The 22,904-nt window shown below is 43.6% G+C and overlaps 1 protein-coding gene across 4 annotated transcripts in view; it reads right to left on the reverse strand.

The window, feature by feature from the left end:
* The window catches only part of UCK2 (uridine-cytidine kinase 2), a 77,764-nt gene that overhangs the window by 29,114 nt on the left and 25,746 nt on the right, over positions 1-22,904 (reverse strand). Inside the window, exon 1 of one of the 4 annotated variants that reach the window (XM_070267895.1) lies at positions 18,073-18,394. The exons of 2 other annotated variants lie outside the window; for them this stretch is intronic. In XM_070267895.1, coding sequence (XP_070123996.1) covers positions 18,073-18,102 — 30 coding nt within the window. In that variant the 5' untranslated portion in view covers positions 18,103-18,394. Of the gene's footprint in view, positions 1-18,072; positions 18,395-22,904 lie in introns of those variants that run through there. One more of the 4 variants, XM_014739655.3, reaches the window with a different exon arrangement.

A 22,904-nucleotide genomic window follows, 5' to 3' on the forward strand; every position in this document is an offset into this window, starting at 1 on the left:
CTCCTGGTGCAGGAGGCTGTCTTATTCGGTGCCACAAGCATCTCCTCAGCCAAGTTATTTCCACGTGAGTTTTAAACAGCGAGGTGAGGCGCATTTTCCTGGACCAGTATCCCCAGATGACTGGGCACCTCTCTGCCACCTGCCAGCCTCTATGTATTTACCCTGATGTGTCAGCACAAGATGAAACATCCTCCCCACCTTTCAGCACCTTGCTTGCGCTGCAGGCCAAGCTCTCCAGAGAGGAAGCAGTCCCCAGGAGGGGGAGACCCTGAAGATTATAAACAACACTCGATAAAAAATTCCCCAGAGTAGAAGCTCTCAGTGTTAATTCCTGATCCATATGCTGGTGCCACAAAGGTTGTCCAGCCTAGAAAAACCCAGATGTTAGACCGCATCCGAGAAAAAGTCTGGTTGATCAACAGTCACCAACATCAACACACTGCCAGGACTTTTCGGTGAATTGGCAAGCTCATTAAGCTCTATTCCTAGCAAAGGCATTTTAAAAATTCGCGTCTGGGTTTGTAAAATTACATGTTTGGCTCTGCTCTCTTTAGAGTCATGAGCACTTACTGAGAAACCGTCTCAAAGAGCACATACTCACGGAGCTAAACAGGTTTAGAGTCAACTGAGGGATGAGGAATAGCGAACAGCTAACACACAGAATACACCATCTGCCAGGAACTGTTCTAAGACTTTATATGTCCTACGTTATTTAATCCTCAAACCAACTCTGTGAGGTGGGTGTTCTTATTACGCCCATTTTACACAGAAGGAAATGGAGGCACAGAGAAGTAAGCTGAGTGACTTGGTCCGAGATCACACAGCTAGAAAGCAGCTGAACCAGTCTTCAAACTCAGGCAGGCTGGCTTCAGCGTGCACGCTCTTAACAACTACACACACGGCCTTGCCTCGCCACACCGTCAGAAGGGGATGAAAACCTCTTCTCTTTCCAAGAGCCACAATCACCCTACAAACACGGGCGTCGTGCCAACACTGGAGACACAGGAGCTGCCAGGAGCAAAACATTCTCAGTAGAACTCTGCAATTTCCTCCCCGTGGGCCCCGCAGAGCCCAGGCTTGTTGGACCTCCTTAGAAGTTAATTTTCTGATAAATATTTTACTAGAAAAGGGCTATGACAAGTCACTTCTGATCCCCTACAATTCGGTCTTTGGTAGGAAATGGTATCTAAGCACATGCCCAAGGGGGCTGGGACTGATGCTCTGGGAAACAGGCGAACCCAAGTAGATGTCTGGGGACAGAAATGAGCAAACTCTAAAACCTCACCACAGTGAAACAGATGCGCTCTTACTGGCTGGTGCGTTGTGAGGTGGCGATAACCTTTTAGAAAGCAGTACTGAGTAAGAATCATAGCAACATTCCTACCCTTTCAGCAAGTAAAAGACTTACAATGAGATCAGTGAAGGTTACAGGAATATGAGCAAAAGTGTAAGCAGAAAAGAGAGAACAGAAACTGGAGCATATACCGTGACTGAAATCATGTAGAAGATATGAGTAAACAGGAGGGGGAAATCAGGATGGCAAATTGGTCAAAAATGAAAATTACTGTATTTCTTCTATATCATCTTAACAAGAAAAGGCAGGGTGGGTGCCCATACTCCTCAGGTGAAGCCAAATTCTCATTTCACCCTCAGCCTGGTTAACAGCTGCCACCAAACAAAGGCAAAATGTCCCGCGAGACAGAACTGTGCCTGGACTCTGTGGCAATACAGGCCTCCCAAAGGGATTAAAATTACTCAGTATAAAACAATGGCTGATTTCAGCCTCCTCTTACTGATTCTGAGCCCGAATAAGGAATTTGTGGCTACTTCTCTGTATTTCCCACAGGACAAACATAAAAAGGTAGCACACACATACTCTCAAAAAACGGAAGGCATCTAGGCTTACTGCTAGCTTTGATAAAACTGCTGCTTATGAAGCCCTCTCGAAAGGTAGAAGCAAGGAGGCCTGCTGGAGGGTTGATTCCTACGGCCTCATGGGTGCAAGGGAGCTTGGGTCTATTGACTTCCCCTTTTTTTCTTGAGGGTTAGGAGGCAAGTTAAGCCCCAGCAACCTGAACCACTTATCCTAGGAAAAGAGGAGGACATCTTTGGACGAGGCACACCAAAACCCATCCACTTGCTGCAGTCTGGCTTCCCGAGCAAGGATAATATGCCTATTACAGAAACTAGGGCCCAGGACGCCAAGTCCTTCTGGGGGAGAGAGACAAAAAGAAAGTTGACTTTCCCTCTGTTTTTTAAAAAAATGAATGGATAAAGCGGAGCACAATATGCCAGCTGGATCCTCCGCTGAATCTTTTCAAATTGAAGGCCACACATGGGTAAACATTTAATGTGGCCCTAACAGCACAACTGTGCTTTGTTGTACAAAGTACGTTTGAGTTAACTCTTCCCCTCCAGCAATCCTTATCCAAACTGTCGAAAACCAGAAGTCAGACTATCTGGCTATCAAAAGATTTTTTTTTCTTTTAATTTCCTCTTAGGTCTCCTCCAGCACCCACATCTAACTATAGAGCAGCATGGGAGGAAACCAAAAGCATGTGCCCAGCACCCACTTCCCTTCTTTTTGAAAGTCTCTTTCACTGCCTTTGAAAACTCAATTTGCCATTTATTCCTCACAGCATTTGAAGAAAGGGTTCAGATCCCCTATCAGCAGACTCAATTCCCTCGAGTTGTTCCTTCTAGATTTTGACAGATTCCTCCTTCATCACCACCTCCTAAGTCTTCAAATTCCTCTGGAATCAAAAGAATAAATAAAAGGACTCCCAAAGCTACACAGACCATGTTACTCTATAAAGGATGAGGAGTTGACCGCACTGAAAGTCATCAAATTTTAGGGCTAATCTACTGTTGGCAAATAAAAGGAGCTGGAGCAAATAGCCTTTGTAGAGAATGGTATTTTTTTTTTTTTTACTAATTTGTGAAACTGAATGAACTATCATTAAATACAGGCCAAACTTTAGTTTCAGACCCATACAAATATGTCCAAGTGATTTGACAAAGGCACAAACGCAATTCAATGGAGGAAGGACAGCCTTTGTAAGAAATGGTGCTGGAGTGATGGGACACTGGTAGCCCAAAAGAATGAACCTTGACCTAAACCTCATACCTTCTACAAAAATTAACTCAGAATGGATCACAGGCTTATGCAAAACATAAAACTACAAAACTTATTAGGGAAAAACATAGGAGAGAGTCTTCAGGATCTAGTGCTTGGCAAGGATTTCTCAGACTTAATACCAAAAGCTTGGTCCATAAAAGGGAAAGTGGAGAAACTCAATTTCATCACAACTAAAATGTGCTCTGTGAAACATTCTCTCCTAAGAGGATGAAAAGAAAAGCTACAGACTGGGAGAAAATACTTGCAAAACACATATCTAACAAAGGACGGGGTACCTAGAAATATATATAAGAATTCTCAAAGCAACAGTAAAAAACCAAACAATCCAATTAGAATATGGGCACAGACATGAAGAGGCATTTCACCCAAGAGGGTATACAGATGGCAAATAAGCACACGGAAAGATGCTGAACATCATTCGCGATTAGGGAAATGGAAATTAAAACCAGGATGTCATGTCACCATACACCTATCAGAATAGCTAAAATAAAATAATAGCAACAACACTAAATGCTGGTGACAATGGGGAGAAAATGATCACTCATACACTGCTGGTGGAAATGCAAATGGTTCATTTACTCAGGAAAACAATTTGGCACTTTCTTTAAAAACTAAACACGCAACTACCATATATGATCCTGCAATGTACTCCTGGGCACTTATCCAAGAGAAATGAAAACATGTTCACAAATGTTCCTAGAAGCTTCGTTCATAATAGGCCAAAATTGGAAACCATCCAGATGCTCTTTGATGGGTAAGTGGTTAAACAAATTATAATGCATCCATCCCATGGAACACTACTGAGCAATTAAAAGGAACCAACTACTACCTGTATGAAACTCCAGATACTTGTGCTAAGGGGGGAAAAAAGGCAATCCTAAAAAGTTACATACTGTATGATTCCATTTATGTAACGTTTTAGAAATGACAAAATTATGGTAATGGAGAACATGTTAGTGGTTGATGAGGATTAGGGTGAGGGGGGAATGGCTGTGGTGAGAGAAGGCAGAGGCGGCTAAGAAAGGGCAACATGAGGGAGGGAAGGATGCTGTGCTGACGGGAAGGCTCTGTAGCTTTCCTTTACCAATGACAATACCCTGGTTGTGTTTTGCAAGATATTACCATTGGGGAAACTGAGTAAAGGATACATGGGATCTCTCTGCATGATTTCTTACAACTGTATGTAAATCTATAATTATCCCCCCAAAAATTTATCTAAAAAAAAGATCAATGACCATCTATCTCCTGCGCTTTGTCCTTTATTTAGTACCAGAAATTCAACCTCTCACCTTTCAAAATTCTTTTCTCCTCACAAACCACTGTCAATTAATAATTAATTGATATAGCGTGAATGTATTTTGTATGTAGGACAGACATGAATTTGGGTTGAGAAGGGGAGAACAGACTGTCACGGGTTGCATTACGGACCCCAAAGAGATATGACTATGACCCAACTCCGGGAACCTCAGAATGTGCCCTTATTTGGAACAAAGGTCTTTGCAGACGTAACTAAGTTTAAAGATCTTGAGATAAGATCATCCTGGAATAGGGTGGACCTTAAAGCCAATGACTAACGTCCTTATAAGAAACAGAAAAGGAGAAAATACAGAGACACGGGGGAACCGTCATGTGAAAATGGAGGCAGAGATTAGAGCGATGGATCTATAAGCCAAGGAACTTCACAAGAAGCTAGGAGAGAAGCACGGAATGGATTTTCCTTCAGAGCTTCCAGAAGGAACCAACGCTGCCAAACACCTAAATTTTGGATTTCTGGCCTCCAGAACTGTAAGAGAATAAATTTCTGTTGTTTTAAGCCAGCAGGTTCATGGAAATTTGTTACTGCAGCCCTAGGAAACGAATAAACCTGTCATTTTTTAAGGGGTGTGTTCAATTTCTCTCTCTTTTTAATTACAGAGGATGTGAGCACTTTCTTCAACTTCTACTTATGTATACCCCTGGACACAGTGTTTTCCTTCTTCCAGAGTATCTATGTCATAAGGATGTATCATCTCATTTTATAATCTTTTCCCGCAGAACCTTCCCTGGTGTGTGTTTGCTCTCATAGTACACTATGGCTAGCTGGCATTATCGGAGTGTCTACTGCATCAAATGTCCTGGTTAATAATTATCAGACATTCTCAACAGACTCAACCAATTTTTAAAGACTTCAACTATACTTAAAAGTAAAACTACACTGAGCAGTGGACTTAATCTCCTGTTTCCTTGGTAACCAAGAAGTTGCTTCCAGATCCAGCAATGTGCTTCAGGGTCTTCAAAATGAGTAGCAATTGCTAGGCTGCCGATGTATAAAAGTGCCATTCTACAGAGCTTTTATGTTTTGATAGAAATGCCCAACAAACTTCTGGACAAGACAGATTTTTTTTAAAAAAAAGCAAGATGGATGAAAATTACACACTTACCACAACGTTTTAAAAAGCGAAAAATGGGTCCTCCAGAACCAGGCTAGGCTCACAGGACCCGGCTTGATTCCTGACTCTATCACACCCACCCCTTTTATCTCGGGCAGCTCAACCTCTCAGACCTTACTGTCCCTGTCACAAACTGTGAGGAAGGATATCCACTCTACAAGTGGGCTCTAGGTGTTAACGGGCACTGGCTAACACAAAGTACATTTTCAGTAAAAATTATTCTCTGCTCTAAGACCCGTCAAATTTTCATTTAGGCAAAGATTTCCTGGAAACAACCAGTTGGAAGCTTTTGATTTTGTACTCAAGTTGAAGACTTCCTCATGATTCTTGCCCACTCTTTTTTTTTTCTTCACATCTATAAAATTCTACAAAAAAACCCCTACATCTCTCTCGCTCTTGCTCAGAATTCTGTAATTTGTCCCAGCTTCATTGTTAAATCTTCATGATCTTAAAACCTGAGCTGAAATTCTGGGTTTCTTTTTTTGTAGTTCTTACTTTGGTTTTTCTACTTACTTCTCTCTATTACCCTTTTCAAGGTAGTTAGCTTTTTGACTGGCAATATCTCCACCATGGTACAAAATTTAAAAGGTACAAAATAGCAGAGAGTACAAAGTCTATCCCCGTCCCATCCTACATCCCAACCACCTTTCTGACTACTTCTTGGCAGCCAGTGTTTTCAGTTTCATGCACATCCTTTCAGAGGTTGTTGGTCATTGCATATAAAAACATGAGCGTGTATAAACTTTTCAAACACTAACACAATGCTGTCTGTACCTTCATTCACTTATGTATTTTGAGGATTATCCCCTTAGTACATTTAAGACCACCTCCTTTTTAAGGGCTTCATAGTGTCCCATTTATGAAGGAACCACAGCTAATACTTCCACTGATGGACATTTAAATTGTGCTCAGCTTTTTCTAAAACAACTTTATGTATGGGCATATGTATCTATCTGTAGGATAAATTTCCATAGTAGATTTGATTGGGCAAAGAATTTTTTTTTTATATTTCCATACATAAGCCCAGATAGCCCACACTATCAATAGTTTACATATACCTATTTCCTCATACTCTTAATGGTATCTAACATAATGCTATCTAATTTATCTTCCTATTTTAAGTGAGGATAAACATCTTTTACACACCTAAAAGTGTGTTTTCTTTTTCTGAAACCAGTCTGTTGATATCCTATCCTCACTTCTCTGTTGAGTTACAGGTCTTTTCTTATTGATTTATAAAAGCTCTTTATATATTAAGAAAACCAGCCATTTCTCATTTGTATCACAAATATTCTTTACAGTTAACTGTCTTTTTACTTTAAACTGATGTTTCCTGAAGAAAATTTTTTATTATTTAGTTAAGTTGATTTTGTAATACTTTTTATTATATTTAGAGAAAAACTTCATCACACAGAAATTTATAATAAATTCCCCTAAGTTTTCTTTCCCTTAGTGACCCTCTCTCACCCTTTCTTTGCCTTCATCTCCCAAGATCCCAACCAGATCAAAGGAGAACCACAAGAGGGCACCAATCCAGCAGCTCTCTGAACCCTGAACCTACAGGCCAGATACCGAGGGAGCAGAGGGGAAACAACTGAGAGGAAATGAGATCTAACGGAGTGGCTTGTATGGAACTTCCTGTGCACATACAAAGAGTTACAGAAAAACCTGCAGCTGTGTCCCTCTGGAATTCATCCGGAAAGAGACACAGGATCTGCTTTCAACCCTCTGGCCCACAGCTGCACACGTGCTAAGGGATCAGGCTTGTGGCACCACTTTAAGAGCAGAAATCTGCAGCAAGTTTGGAGGACATCATAGGTGAAGGCCATTGCTAAAGTTATCTTTCTTTAAAATACAGGTATATTTTCCCACCTCGTGCAGGGTATTCTTTTAGGAGTGTGAAATCCTGTCTCTCCCTACCATGAAAAATAGCAAAAATAAGCACACACATACACACACCAAAAATTGCCACAAATTAAAAACTAGTGGGCAATTTCAGTCCAAAGAAGCCTTCAATAAATAATACATATATAATTGAAGACAGGAAATTAAGAAGCATATTAAATACCATGTTTCTAATCCTACCTTGATAATTTCCTTCTCCTTCCCTCCATCTCACTTGAAATGTCTTCGGGAGATTTCTAGGAAATCATACACAGAAAGTCCCCTCAGGGAAGCTTCCAGTGTGCTGTCTCTCCATAATGAAGTGGAGGCTTGAATCTCTTCCTCCCACATCATTCAAACAGAACCCTCTTGCCAGACACTGCAGCTCAGTAACTCCTGTGAACAGCAGCTAAGCATCTTCTTTCATATGGTAACATTATCTTTCAACAAATTGTACTGGGTAAACTGGATACCCACATGCAAAAAGAATAAACTGGAACCTTACCTTACACAAGATACAAAAATTAACTCATATGGATCAAAGCCCTACACGTAAGAGCTGAAACTATAAAACTCTTAGAAGAAAACATAGGAGGAAAGCATCGTGACATTGGATTTAGTGATGATTTGTTGGATATGATACCAAAAGCACAGACAATAAAAGAAAAAATAAATAAGACGGACTTCATCAAAATCAAAAACTTCTGTGCATCAAAGCACACTATCAACAGAGTTAAAAAAGCCATCTAAGGAATGGGAGAAAATGTTTGCAAATCACATTATCTGATAAGGGACTGGTATCCAGAATACGTAAAAAATTCCTACAACTCAACAACAACAGAAACCTGATTAAAAAATGGGCAAAAGATTTGAACAGACATTTCTCCAAAGATATATAAATGGCCAATAAGTACATGAAAAGATCTTCAAAATTACTGATCATTAGGGAAACGCAAATCAAAACCACAATGAGATACCTCTTCATACCCATTAAGATGGCTATTAACAGAAGGAAAAAAAAACCCACAGAAAACAATAAGGTGATTGAGGATGTGAAAAAAATTGGAACCCTGTGCACTGTTGGCGGGAATGTAAAATGGTGCAGCCACTGTGGAAAACAGGATGGCAATTCCTAAAAATTCAACATAGAATTGCCATATGATCCAGCAATTCCACTTCTAGGTATATACCCTAAAGAATTGAAAGCAGGAACAATGCAACATCTATTTACCCTTAAAAAGGAAGTTCTGACACACGCTACGACATAAATGTACTTGAGATAACTCCTCAAGGAATTAAGCCAAAGGAAATAAGCCAATCACTAAAGAATAAATACTGCACAATTCCACTTATATGAAGTTCCTAGAATAGTCAAATTCAGAGAAAGTAGAATGATGGCTACCAGGGGCTGGGGCGGGAGCGGGGTTGGGGTAGGCGGGGGTGTTATTGTTCAATGAGTACAGAGCTTAAGTTGGAGAAAATGGAAAACATTCTGGAGATGAATGGAGATGAAAGCTGTGCAACAATGTCTGAGTGTACTTAATGCCACACACACTTAAAAATGGTTCAAGTGGTAAATTTTATGTTATGTATATTCTACCACAATAAAAAAGTTATCTATGTTATTACTACTCTCCTCTCCACCACTAAACCACATAAATCAAGGGCAAGGATCTTATCTCAGTAATCTTCGCACACCTATCCCAGTCTACGAACTCAATAAAAGCATACTGAGCCTAAGTCACATTTCTCAGGTAGAGTCTCTAAAACCAAGATGTCCTTCCTCCAGGTTCAGGTTCAGCACCCGGAACCATGATGGGGGCGGGGAGACCTTGTTATAGAACGCTTTTCTCACTTATAGAAATCAATTCCCTCATTAAGAAATACTTTTTTAAAAAAATCAATAGCTTGTTTTACTAGTTATTGACTTCAAGCCAAGCTCTTCACAGCTTACTTCCTGATACAGGCTAAAAGCACGGCATAGACTCCAACCTCCCAGAGTTAACTTCCTCTTCCAGGAAGCCTTCAAAGATTGCTCTTTTGAAAGTACCTTTGCTCCCTGTTCCTCCTTTTCCTCCTCCCGCTACTCCCCACACCAGCCAAGGGCTCAGATTTCCGCAGCCCTTGCTCAGTTTCTAGCTATACACCAACCCCCAAGGTAGTGAAGGAGAACTAGATAGAATGAGATGTTTCTGCTAAGCAGCTGGAAAGCATTAGGCTTGGTCTCACCCCTTCAGAGAATCAAGAATCTTGACATGGGGTCTGTCACTCCTGATGGGAGTCAAGGCTGGTTAAGTGAGCGCTCTGTAATTAGTTACCATGTTCACCATCCCCCTCCCTTTTCCAAGCATTCTCATGGGGTCCTTGGCTGTGAGCAGGGGTGTGTTTATTTCAGAGCACCTTTCCTGTCTTCTCAAGGCAGACGCTTCGTTTAAAGAGCAGCCTAGTGAAACGGAATGGAGAGTCAGAAAAACCTAAGGAAGATATCAACAGGGCTGAATGAGAAAAAACACCAGTTGACCTTTCCACCCAAAAAAAGCAAGAGCAAAAACGGTTAGGAACAACAACAGTTTTTCTAGCCTTTTCTACTGTGGCTTTCAGTGCTGTACTTGCCGTGCCTGCTGGGGGAGCCTGACTGCACTGCCACCCCAGCAACACACTGGGTCTGGGTCCCAGCTCTCCCAGAAAACTACTCACAGCGCTGCCCACAGCAAGCACCAAGGATTTTGCCCACCCATTTGGCAAGAGTATGAAAAGTGTTCATCCTTTTAACCAATAATTTGACTTCTGGGAATTTATCCTACGGAAATAAAGAGAAGCAAAAATTTTACGAAGATGTTCATCACTGCAAAAAAGATGATGACAACCCACACAGTCAACAACGAGGGAAGTGGGAGTTGTTAAGTAAGTCTTGGTACAATGCATATAAAATATAAAACAGCTACTAAGCCATGTTGGCAAAGGGTATTTGATAATAAGGGGACATGCTCAGGGTACATTAAGTTTAAAAAATTAAGATACAAAACTATATTTTTTTTCTCAATTTTGTCCAAAACCAAAAATAAGTTCCATGGATGCATACATATTAAAGTTCAAAGAGAAACATAGCAGTTTTAACAATGGTTAGGTTTGGGTGAAGGAAGTGTAAGTCATTTTTTCCTTCTTTATACTACTCCATTTATTTTTTTACTTTTTTGGTGAGGAAGATTGGCCCTGAGCTAACATCTGTTGCCAATCTTCCTCTTTTTGCTTGACGAAGACTGTTGCTGAGCTAACATCTGTGCCAATCTTCCTCTATTTTTAATGTGGGGTGCCACCACAGTGTGGCTTGATCAGCAGTGCTAGGTCCACACCTGGGATCCAAACCCATGAACCTTGGGTTGCTGAAGTAGAGTGCACGAACTTAACCACTATGCCACTGGGCCAGCCCCTCTAATTATTTTTTATATACCAAATGGTAAGGCTCAAGCAGAAAAGAGGTCCAACCCAGAACCCCATACACAAGATGCTAATACCCATAAAAATAATAAAACATTTGTTTCTGGAACGTTATTTTTTTCTTAAAAAAAAATCATTCTATTTATAGTCCTTAAAAATGACTGCTAAGAGGAAAAGCTGTGTCCTCTGGTGAGGCTAAAATCCATTATCATTAGGACAGGTAGTGCTTGGGTGGAGACGGAAAAAATTCTGTGGTTTCCTATTCTTATTTGGCAGACTGAGTCTGACCACTACAAAAGCCAAGAATGCACAAAAACAGGGGGCAGATCCAGGACCCTGATTGTGTGGGGTCACTTACCTGGTTGTTGGAAAAATAAGGCAAGAACTATTAAAGAATAAACATGACTTTTTATGACACGTGTAAGGTGTGACTGCACATTTAACAAATACATAATTGATACATACCACATATGCTTTCTAAGTACATTTCAGAGATCTTTATCTTCATCACAGACCAAAAGAGCTTGCAAACCAGCAATTACGAAGCACCAGATGATCTCTATGACTCCACTACTAACATTCTGCATTTCTAGAACACCCTATTTGAGGTTTTTCAGGTTCAATTACACTCAGCTCAAAACTAATTTTGAGCATGCTTTTTTAGCATCTGGTTCCAATATGACTCCCCTTTAGCCTGCGGAAGGCCCTGGCCTAAAAAGGATGTCTCCTTCTTTACAAAATACCCTACAAGTAGTCCCCAACTTACAAACACATTGCCACCCAAAAGTTCCCCGGCTGCATAAAAGTGGGAACACATGTTGCCATACAAATGAGTGGGGATCAGGTTCTCAGCATGGCTTCTAATGCCAGTTTAACCCATACCGCTGATGAAATACCAAAGATCTATTAAATAGAGAAAACAGTACTGCAGCAATTCTAAAATTTAAGTAAAAAAGAACACCAGTCCAACCGAGTAAATGCTGGTGCTTAAGGATAGAGACCTAGGTTTCCTCTGAAGCTTTTTTCTTCATGCCACTCACAGAAAATGGGCAAAGCAGCTTGGTCTCCAGTACAACCTGCCTGCCTCCCTGTGGACTTCTCTACTCCAAACCTCTCTGCTCCACTAATTTTCTGTGTGTCCTCAAGAGACAAGCCCTCAGGTGCATAAATCGCTCTGATGGTCAACCTATAAAGCAGATGTCTAGCATGCCTGGGTGCCTGGCACAGAAGAAGACAGAGCCGTCGAACGGACATCCCAATGGTTCTAGGTTTCATTTCCCAGGGCCCATGGGCTCACACATAATTACACGTTTCTTATGTTCCAGATCTGCCTGAGGGCAGTTAAGAACCAGACAGTAAAAATTATCTTCAAGCAGCCAAATGCCTACCAAGGTCCCTGACTTAACTAAAGCTTTGTTTTTTCTACAAGGAGATCCTCAATTACAGGTCATTTACTCTCAATTTTTACAAACAAATCTAACAAGCTTCTCCTCCAGATTTCAAGTGAAACGGAAGGTAACTAACAATCGTTGAGCACCTCTGTGCGGCACTATTTTATTCTCATTTAAGGGTTTAAGTGTCTTGTCAAGGTCACTCAGCAATGACACTGGACCTGTGAGCTGAAACTGGACCCCACCTGGCTGGCTCTGAGGTCAGTGGAGGGAGAGTTGCTGCCAGGAGCCAGCAGCCACCTGACTATCCTATTAAAGTAGTAAGACAAGCTGCTGTAAGCCTCAGGCTGCGGCAGTTCCATTCACTAACTGCTCCTTAGGGAAACAAAGGGGTGCGTGGAATACTTTTCAATCATTTCTCTCTAAAATTAAGTTTCCCCAAGTGCTGGTACTTAAAAGGGGCTATGTGAAACACTATGAACCCCAAGATGCCAGGTGGGTGGGGTTGTTACTCCCAAGGACCTCGTACTGCCAATCACGTGAATCCAGCACGGCCTGGTACACCGAGATTGAGCAGTGGTGACATGGCCAGAGGACAGCCCTAAGGGGGTTTTCTCACGTGGATGCAGCAGCATCCTGGCCCTGCTGCCTTAGCAAGGACAGCTTCACTCTTCAGTGAGGGTTTGTGGCGCAGTAGGAAGACACACCTCAGAGCACAGGGGAAGGGCTTTGTTTCCGCGAGTTTTATCATCTGAGACTACGCAAAAGGAAGGGAAGACAGAAGGTATATGAACAAAGAAAGCGATGAGAATGCAAACCAGGTGACTTTTACGTTTTCAGTCAAGTATTCAGAAATCAAGGATTTCTACCAAGGAGCTAAGAGGACTTGGGATTTTCTTTTTAACAAGCAAGGACCTTCAAGTGGGAATCATTAAAGAGTAAAAAATGGTGAGGGCCTCTATCAGAACTCCTTCTATTTCCCAAGGGCCACTCAATAGTTATCAATCAGTTTACTAAAAATGATAACATAATTTATTGAAATTATAAAAGTGGCATCACAAAATTGGTGTGTATTTCCCTAGAGGCAGGATAGCAGGGTGAAGGGAAAATAGGCTTGAGTTACACAGATCTGTGGTTGAACCCAGCTGTGGCTGGGTGGCCTTGAGCAAAGTGGTTAGCTTCCTTTAGCCTCAGTTTCTTCATCCATAAGATGGCCAGGTAGGGGACACCTATCTCATAGGCATGTGGTATTCAGTCAACAAACCATAGCTAATTCATTTTACTGCTGCTAAGACACAAATTATAGCTGACAAGTTTTCTTTTCTTTTTCTTTTTTTTTAAACAAAAAGCAGATTCAAGCACCTACTTACACCTAGTAAAGTATTAGGCATTGAAGGCAAATCATGCACACTTAGTCCCTGCTCTCTTGGAGTTTATCATCACAATCCCAAGGATACTAACAAATAAGAGAGTGAAAAGATATAAGATTAAGAATTTACTCTGTATTAACATCCTGCATAATTGCAGGGAGGTGACCCAGAGTCCTTCGGTCATAGTCCCCTCCTCTTTCGTCAACAGTGGAAAGACTTAGAGAAACAGGCAGCTCAACTGTGGTGGTGTATAGCCTTAGAGACAACGCCAAGGAAGGAGGGCGCAAAGGTGGGGAAAAAAGAACAACTAAAAAGTTCATCCTGCAAGACAGGTGGTCAACACAGCCTGAAAACAGACAGTGGGACAGAGGGCAAACAGCTCAAATGTGCCCTGCGGTTCAACCAGTGCGAAAGGAGTTAAGGCCTGGGCGGGTGCTGAGGAATCCGGGGCTCCTGTGGGAGAGGACGGGTCTGCACCACAGCAAATACAACGGTGATGGGAGCCTACTGAAAGCTGTGAGGGATGAACACTGATGGCCCTGGCCCCACACAGCAACCCAAAGAAGAGTGCGACCTGGCCACCCACAAGGAGACTGGGGGCAAAGGGGAGGGTGCTGCAGGGGAATGAGAGGCCTGTTGTCCCGGGCAAGGGAAAGAGGGCAGGGAGGGCACAGCGTTCAAAAGAGGAAAGGAAGTCTCCTTGGGGTTTGAGTGTGGGAAGGACTTTCACTTTCAATCCAGTTGAACCTGCTAACTGGGTCCTATTTCTATCTGAAATGCAGGGGAAGGTTCAGAGGTCCATGCCCAGAAGGCAGACGACACTTGACTGAGAGCTGGGACACGTGTAATAAGGAAAGTAAATAAGAGACCAGGCAGAGGGCGGTTGAGATTGACCAATTCAGACAGCAGCCAAGGATGGAGGCCAAGAGCCTCCATAAAGAAGGAAGATGGTGGCTCTGAACTGGAGGGGCTCCTCCAGACATCCAGAAAATTCATGGGTAGCAATGGGCGTCAACCTCCACTCTCGAGCTGTCAGCAGCCTCCTCAGCAGGGGAAGATGGGAGGACGGCACCTACTCGGAACACTTGTCCCGGGAAGTTCAAAGCACCTGTGGGGAACATGACCTTTTTCTATAGTTTTAATTACAGTCCCCCATGTCCTGTGTCGTAAACATCGCAATTTAGTGAAGCGTCTTATCTTGTGCGCTCTTCCAAGCATACAGTCATGAAACAGGTTGTAGGAATAAAAAGCAATCCCAGCAGAGGATTTATCCAGCAGATGTCGATCTAGAGAACTTGATCCGTGGTTTTCCCAGCACTTTCAACACCCACTTCGCTAAGAGTCCATGAAGGCCTCACAAGGATGAGTACACATAAACCAGCACCCGTGCCGGCAGTTATTTCTGCTGTCTGGAACACAGCTGGAACGCCTGGCTACTCCTAATCACCTTGCCTCATGAGCAATTCATCTCTTCTCTCAAGAAGAGTCCCCGACCTGGGAAACTCTCCCTCCTGCAGTTGGGCCTCTCCTGGGCTGAGAGATGAGCACCAGGCAGGGAGCCGGCACTGGGACCACCTGTAAACTCACAGAATGAGAAATGAAGAACTGGGCACTGCTGGCTCGGCAGATTCTGCTAACATGCCCAGAAGCTTCTGCTGCACGGCCTGGCATAACCTTCCTGGACTTGGCCACTCTCTCTAGGGACACGTTCCCAGGCCTATCAGACCAGCTGGCTGCTTGCTTATTCATCTGTCAGCAAAACCAAGCTAATGTAAGCAAGGCTGCCAAGCGAACAAACTGGGAACCACTCTTTGCATGACACCCAGGGCAATACTAACAGACCCATGGACAGATGCAGAAGGCACAGGGCATGTAGGAAGCATTGGATAGCCCCACATGCGAATCCTTGGTTCCATCCCTTGTTGGCTGAGCAATCTTGGGCAGGTTACTTAACCTCTCTGAGCCTCCACTCCTTCCCATGAAACAGAGGACCAGGACCTCCCACGTCAGGATATTAGTAAATGGGCATCTTTTTATCCTTATGTGCACCTTGCACAGTGGCTGGAACACTCAGTAAATGCAAGTGGTGCCTCCCACACCCACCTCATGCACACACCTGATATACCCTAACTCGAGACTTTTTGTAACAGCCCAGAAGAACAAACCTTTCTCCAGTCCTCCTACCATGCTCACCTCCCTCAGTTTCTCAGAGTGCTAATTCTAGAGGCCAAGATCCTCAAAACTCCTTCTGGGCCACTCTCTTGATCCCTCCAGGAGACACCGATCTAGGGAAATCTCTCCTGGAGGACACAGCAGGCCTGGTGAGAGCATCTAACCATTTAACACGTGAGGCCAACACTGACAGCCTAAGGCAAAAGCTGGGAGGGGTAAAAAGGAGAAAGTAAGACAACAGGAGGTGGGGGAGCAGAATGACAGTCAGATAACAGCCGAGCAGCAGGTGAAGGACAGGTGGTGTACAGTGGCAATGGGACGTCATTCAAACACCTCGGCTTGGCACAGAGGGTTGTCAAGCTGGCCTTCAACTGCTGCTCCTGCCTCTCACTCCTACTATGTCCCGGGTGTGAGCACACACTCCTGTTCCCAGCCCTTCGGTTCTGTCTGGAATGCCGCCCTGCGCATGGCCCTGCCCCCCTTTCCAATCTGGCTAACTCCTGCTCGTCCTGCCTACTCCCGCTCAGTCATCACCTCCTGTCGTCTGCCTTCTCCACCTTCCCGCCCCTACAATTACATCTCCCTCTGGGTGTTCCCACCATACCCTGCACTCCTTATCATGCCACTTGCACAACTGCACTGTCATTGCCTATATTAGTTATGGCTTCTGCTGCCTCACTCATCTTTCTATGCCAGGTACTAGGAACACAACGGGCACTCCATGTTTGCTGAATAAATCAATGACGCAGGTGGTACTTAGGACCATAGCTCGCCTACCACTTTGATAGAGCCTCATCCGCATAGCAGAAACCAGGATTCAGAGAGTACAGCGTTCAAGTTCTGGCTCTGCCATCTGCTGTGTGTGCCTGGGGAAGACACTTTCATTTCTGAACCTTACATTTATGACATATTAAAAGAAGGAAGGATGAACACCACCGCCTTCTTCACGTGACTGTGGTTGACCTCAGGATCACTGAGAAAGCAGGTGTTGAGGGAACTCGAGTAACTGTTGTGTGCTCTGAGAGTCCACATGCTTTCCTGGGCCCCCAAAACCGTTCCCTCTGCAGAGAATGAGCCACAGCACGTGTACAACTGCCTTCCGGGTCTCATCTGTGTGAACCCGTTGCCAAACGTTAAAAAGAAAGCCCCGGAGCCTAGGAGGGCTGCATTTAACGCCTATCCTTCATTCTCAGGCTCTAAATACTGGTCCCAGTTGACATCTACAGCTGCCAAAGGAGTGACTTTTGATGCTGGAAGTGTTTTCCAATTAATTTATCTATTAAAGGTCTCCAGCTCCCACTAGCGAGGCCAAAGCCGAAGAGTTAGGAAAGTTAACAGTTAAATCAGCACCTGGCTGACTAGACACAGCGAGCCAACAGCACCATGGTCCCAGCTCCTAGTTCACTCACTGAAGTCATTCCAAGTCTCTCTTCCTAAGAGACACCCCTCTGCTCAGCTGCAGGATAAATAGACAAAGGAATGACAACTATGAAATTAAGACTAAGAACTAAGGCTGGAGTGGTTAAAAAGAGGAATATTTTTTGTTTTTAAACCCTCGTGCCTTTAAACCTCATTATAAGTTACTTAGGGGGGAAAAACCTAAAAAGAACAAACAAACAAAACTCACATAGCACCTAAAATGCATACAACAGGCGCTTAACCTCTGCTGAATAAATTAATGTATCAGATGGTACCTAGGTGCCCTAAGTTGTCTCTTGTTTTGATGGACCTCAATCAACTTAGGAGAAATCAGGTTTCAAAAAAGAGCAGAGTCAAGCACAGACTATGGCATTTACTAGCTGGGTGAGTTTGGGAAAGACACATTTCTGAGACGTAGTTTTAGCATCTAGTATAAATGGGGATGGGTATATATTGTATATAATACATAACATATTATCTAGAACACATAATACATAATACCCTCTACAAAAGAAGACACATACCATCTCATGGTTAGTTCTTTATGGTTTAAAATTATTTTCATACCTATTTTCACATTTTATTCTCTCAACACCTAGGAGCCACAGACACCTTCCTCTTTACAGAGACGACTGAAAATCGTGGAGGTTAGTCAGCTTGCACCAGGGCATACCCAGAGGCTGAGCAGATTCAGAGTTTTTCAACTCCTCTACTCTGCGACTCTTCCCAGTGTTCCATGCTGGCCAGAACCGGGAGACAGTATCAACGCTCCCCCACCCAGGCTGCTCTGTGATGCTGCGCAAGCTCTTTCGCCCCACCTCTGCACCCACCTGCTGTCCTGGAACCTCCATTTTCAACATCACAGGCGGCCCCTGCTTCCACACACCGCAGCTCAGACACTGAGACCTTCAGCATCACCCAAAGCAAGGTTCAAACAGTACACATTCTACTGTCCTGCATGCGTCCAGACATCAACGGAAACCCTGGGATGCACAATTCAGCTGACACAGGTTATGTGGGTCCCAGTTAGACAGGACAGAAGCAGCTTGTGATAGAAAATGCAAAAACTGGGAAGTGACCGAATATACACGTAAAAGCAGTTGTACTTCCTACCACGCTGGATTCTGTGCCTGCTGAAATGTGTTAAACTGTGAGCTGTTCTGAAACAAGATGCAAGGAAGTAGGTAGGATCTGTTGCTATATATATAAGCGCCTAATTTGGGGACATCTTTGCTGCAAAATAAATGGAGATTCAGACAGGGACTAGGAATAGGCATTTACAGAAGGAATTCAGAAAGCTTGACTCATTGCAACTAACCTTCATATACTCAGACCTACTACTTCTGGAAAGAAGTCCAGAAGAGAGACTCCTGGACCCTGCGAATTACAACCTATGTCCTGTCAGAGATAAACAACATCCTTTTCATTTACAAGTGTCCATCCCTCCAAGGTAGGACAGTTCAAAACAGGGAGGAAAAAGCACAAGCTGGCAAACACTGCACTACTTACTGTTCAAGGCGAAAAAGAGGCCATCGTCATGTTCCCCAGGGACATACCTTATTATAGATTCTGTCCCTTCTCTTTTCAGTGTCCCTGCATACAAAATACCTAGCAAATTATTAATTACACCTTCAGAAGGGACCTTATTTAACTTTCCAAACCCAGTTAAAATCTTCTCAATTATGTTCTTCTAAAGTAGGGTTCACTAAGTGTAGGAAAGACAGGAGTATAAGAGAAAGAGTGAGGACTGGGGTAGGGAAAGTAAGCTATTTTTTACAGACTAGAAAAGATATGGAGAAGAGCTAAGCGGGGAGGGGAGGCAGCTGCTTCTGAGTGAAGAGCTGAACAAAAACCAGGACAGAAACATAGGAAAGTACAGATTTTTTTTCAAATCTGAAGAGATTCAAAAGATATATTTTCTAAAAACAAGAAGGCTGAGTTAGCAATGTACAGTCTAAGAGATAGCGTTGGGGCCTGGGGGCAAGATACAGTTCACTGGAAAGGCCACTGGCACCCGGCGACACATTACACTGGTCCGCTGGTAGACTGGTACACACATTGCTGCACTGGCCACCCTGGCAACGGGGCCTTAGACTATCTGTCAGTTCTCGGCATCATTTGAGTGATGAGGTCCTGGAGGGAAACCAGAGAAACCAAGCTTCGTTTCCGTGGGATGGGTGGGAATCACCTGAATGAGGTGAACTGATATCGTAGGCCCAGATGCCATTTGCTCTCCCTCTCTCCCTGCAGCAGGGGTGGTATCAGCGGTGAAGCCCTGTCTTCTGTGTAGGATGCTGCAGGCATTCTCAAGCTTGCCACCATGCTTCACGGTGCCTGGGGGGGGAAGACATTCCTGAACCCGCTATTTTCCTGCTTCTTATCTCTCCCTCAGGAGCTCTCCATGGGTGTCCTGCCTCACAGCCAGAACCCCAAAACAAAGGGTGGTAACGAATGTGGCCTTAACTTTCACGCTTCCCAGAAGAGTGTGGAATTCTGACTGCACAGCTCCAGCTGAGAAGGCTAGTGAAAGTTCAGCACCCCAGCATCTAAAACCGCTCAGGGAGAAACTCTGAAAGATGAGATCTTTACATTCAAGTAACTAAATACAACCGCTCCCATAAATGGACATTCCAAAAGCCCTGACTATTTCTCCAGAGCCTTATGCTATGTGAGTCAAGAGCTCCCAAGTAGATAACTCAGTGGTCCCCAGTTGTGAAACACTCAAGAAGGGAGACACAATAAAGGCGTGGAGAAGGAAACGAAAAAGTTCCAGGAAATCACTGGTATCTAAACCTGGTAATAGGAGGGGCCCAAAATAAATACTTTCTATTATTTCCACAGGTAATAAGCACCAAGGGGAGGAGGGAATGGAGAAGAAAAGAAACACTCTAAGAAATACATACAGATTCAGGAATGACATTTGGGGGTGGGGAGGACAGAGAGGTTAAGCAAAAGAACTTCTCTCTGATGACTGAAATATCTTTTTGGATGAAGACTCTTTCTGCCAACACCTGGCAGGGGGCAGGGAGGTGGGGCAGAGAACCCACTGGATTTAGTAGGTAGACATAATACTTGGCCTGCTTTCAAAAATATAAATATTTGGCATGTTTTGTTTATTTTTCATGAAGAACAAAAATTCTCATAATTATACCTGACAAGTTAAGGGTTGGAAATGCAATAGGAGAATATCTTTCTCTTTTTACTTTGCAAATAGGGGTGGGCATTAAAGTCACTGAGCTGGTCTGCTCTACACTGAGTTGCTCCCTAGCACCTGAATTTTCCTATTTTCCCCATCTCTGATTGGATCCAGGAGAGACATCGTCAGGCGGTTCTGCTCTTTCTTGTGCCTCCTGGTGCCAGCCCGGAAGCCTGACAGTGGTCCACAGCTTTAGTCTGTTCTCCATGATCCACGTGATGCTGCCACACTCTGCTGGAAGATGGAGCTCACAGAGACAGGACTGGGACCCTGATGGTCACGTGACCGTAACCCAAAATGAAAGGGGCAACTGGAAGAAAAGAAACCAGAGCCAGGGTACTGGGAGGGGGACAGCCTTGGGAACAACAGCCTTTCCTTGATATTTGAGAGACATTTGATTCAAAGCAACAGCAACCGCTTTACCAGCTTGACCTTGATTCTCATCCCTCTGTATGAGGACTTTTCACAAAGTCCCATCTAGGCTAGGCTGTACCAGGGATCCAGCCGGGGCTCTGGGCTCACTCCTGAGAACCACACCCAGATCCCAGAAAAAGAACAGGGGCACAAAATGAAAACGTTCAAAAAGAAACTAAGACAAAGGAAAGAGCATGAGAATCTGTGTACTTGTGGGTGAAGCCAGGAGACAAAAGGATAACCCATAGAGAAAAGCCATCATCACAATGTCACCTTTTACACACTCTCCTGCTCCCCCCTGGGGGCGAGGGGGATGACATGATCTCAGAGATACCCAGGTGCGCAGGGTCAGCTCCAAAGTCTGAGACACAGGTAACAGAGGGAACAGAATCTTGTGTTTGCCTTTGCGAAGACTCAGACTATGTGACCTGGAAGGAACTTTAAGGGCTATCGAATCCAGTTCCCCTCAATTTGTACCTAAGGAAGAGAACTTTCTGGGGCACATAACGATCTCAGGTTCTTTTCCCTATTCCACATCATTTCTGGGTCATCCTGGTCAAAGCCCTCACCTGTCAATAGAGTCAATCTTTCTGAGTAATGCGTGTTATTAATTATGCCTACTTTACACAGATGACCTAGTACAGAGGCTTATGACTTTCAAGGAGTAGCTCCTCAGCAAAACCTGGGAAAGCCTAGGTGAAAAATGTGGAGTTAGGCACCATACCAAGAACAGAAAGGGAAGAAAAATGATATTGGACAAGAAAACCCTCTGCTACTCATTCCAAGAGACATGTTTTCCTGTCTAAAACGAGCTTTTCCAGTTTTTACAGATATTCCAGATTCCCTCACCACAATCACTTTCCAACACTGGTGGCTACCTCCCAACACCAAAAGTTTAGAGCCAAAGATGGGAAAAGGAGCAGAAATTAACCTCGTGTTTCTCCATCTATGCTGGATCTTATCATCTTCTATAGAACTATAATTGGTACCCAAGCATGGGCTTCTTCATCTTACTTCTGCTCCTTCCCACTCCTACCACCCTGCCCTGCCCCCTTGCCCTCTAAATCTCACAGGCCAGAAAGTCCCAGACCGGGGTCACTTCAGGACTACTTCATTAACTGCAGCCCCAGAGAGAAATTCTGCTTTGCTTCTGCGTTTCCCCCATCCCATCCCAAATCCAGAACCCGCAATTTTGCCATGTACTACACAAAGATGATGTCTTGCCTCCAGTTGGCGTTCTCAGAGCAGATGCAGTACACCACCTGACCTCCTCCACCTGGCTCATTGGTAAACACTCAAGATGCACAAAATCACAAGTCCCCCTTGTTCCTTATCCTCTGCCCCTCACCCGACTCTGGGTAAACCGTACAAAGCAAAAGGAAATCAATACTGACATTCCAACTATGAGAATCTGCCCAGTCCTTCTATTGAACGCACTTTTAAGAAATCTCTGCTCTTCCCTGCTATCATTCTTGTTCACTTTTCACAATCATATTAATTGCCTTTTCCCACATTGGGCTCATTTTGTTCCACGTGCAACTAAGCAGTCCCATCTTTGTGCTTTCCTGTGACATACCAAAGGCTTTCTATCCATAGATGACATCAGCCTAAGGATAAGGACACAAAGGGCAGCTAGTATCAAAAGCTGACACAGACCTACAGAGCACCATCCATTTCTACTCCAAACTCTCAGTCTATCTAAAAACCCAATATTTCTTCTAGAAGTTTAGGTCTACCAATTCTTTATAAGATTCCAGAATGGTTGTACAAACCAGTGAGGTAAAACTGAACGTTGGAGGAGAAGAATGAGCAGGTCACAAAATAAAGCTAAACTGACATCAACCACACCACCACTTTTAACTTCACTCATAATTAAAGCCAAAACAACAATACCCCATTCATTTTTTCCAACTCAGATTAGCAGTTAAAATGTTAGATAACACCCAGCACTCTCATACGTTGTCGTGCAACTCAGGTGTCAACAATGTTTCTACGACCATAATAATGTAAACACTAAAGGTCACTCTAACCAAAACTTGATAGAATTATATT

Source organism: Equus caballus, chromosome 5 (genome assembly GCF_041296265.1).
Source record: "Equus caballus isolate H_3958 breed thoroughbred chromosome 5, TB-T2T, whole genome shotgun sequence".
NCBI classification, from domain to species: Eukaryota; Metazoa; Chordata; class Mammalia; order Perissodactyla; family Equidae; genus Equus; species Equus caballus.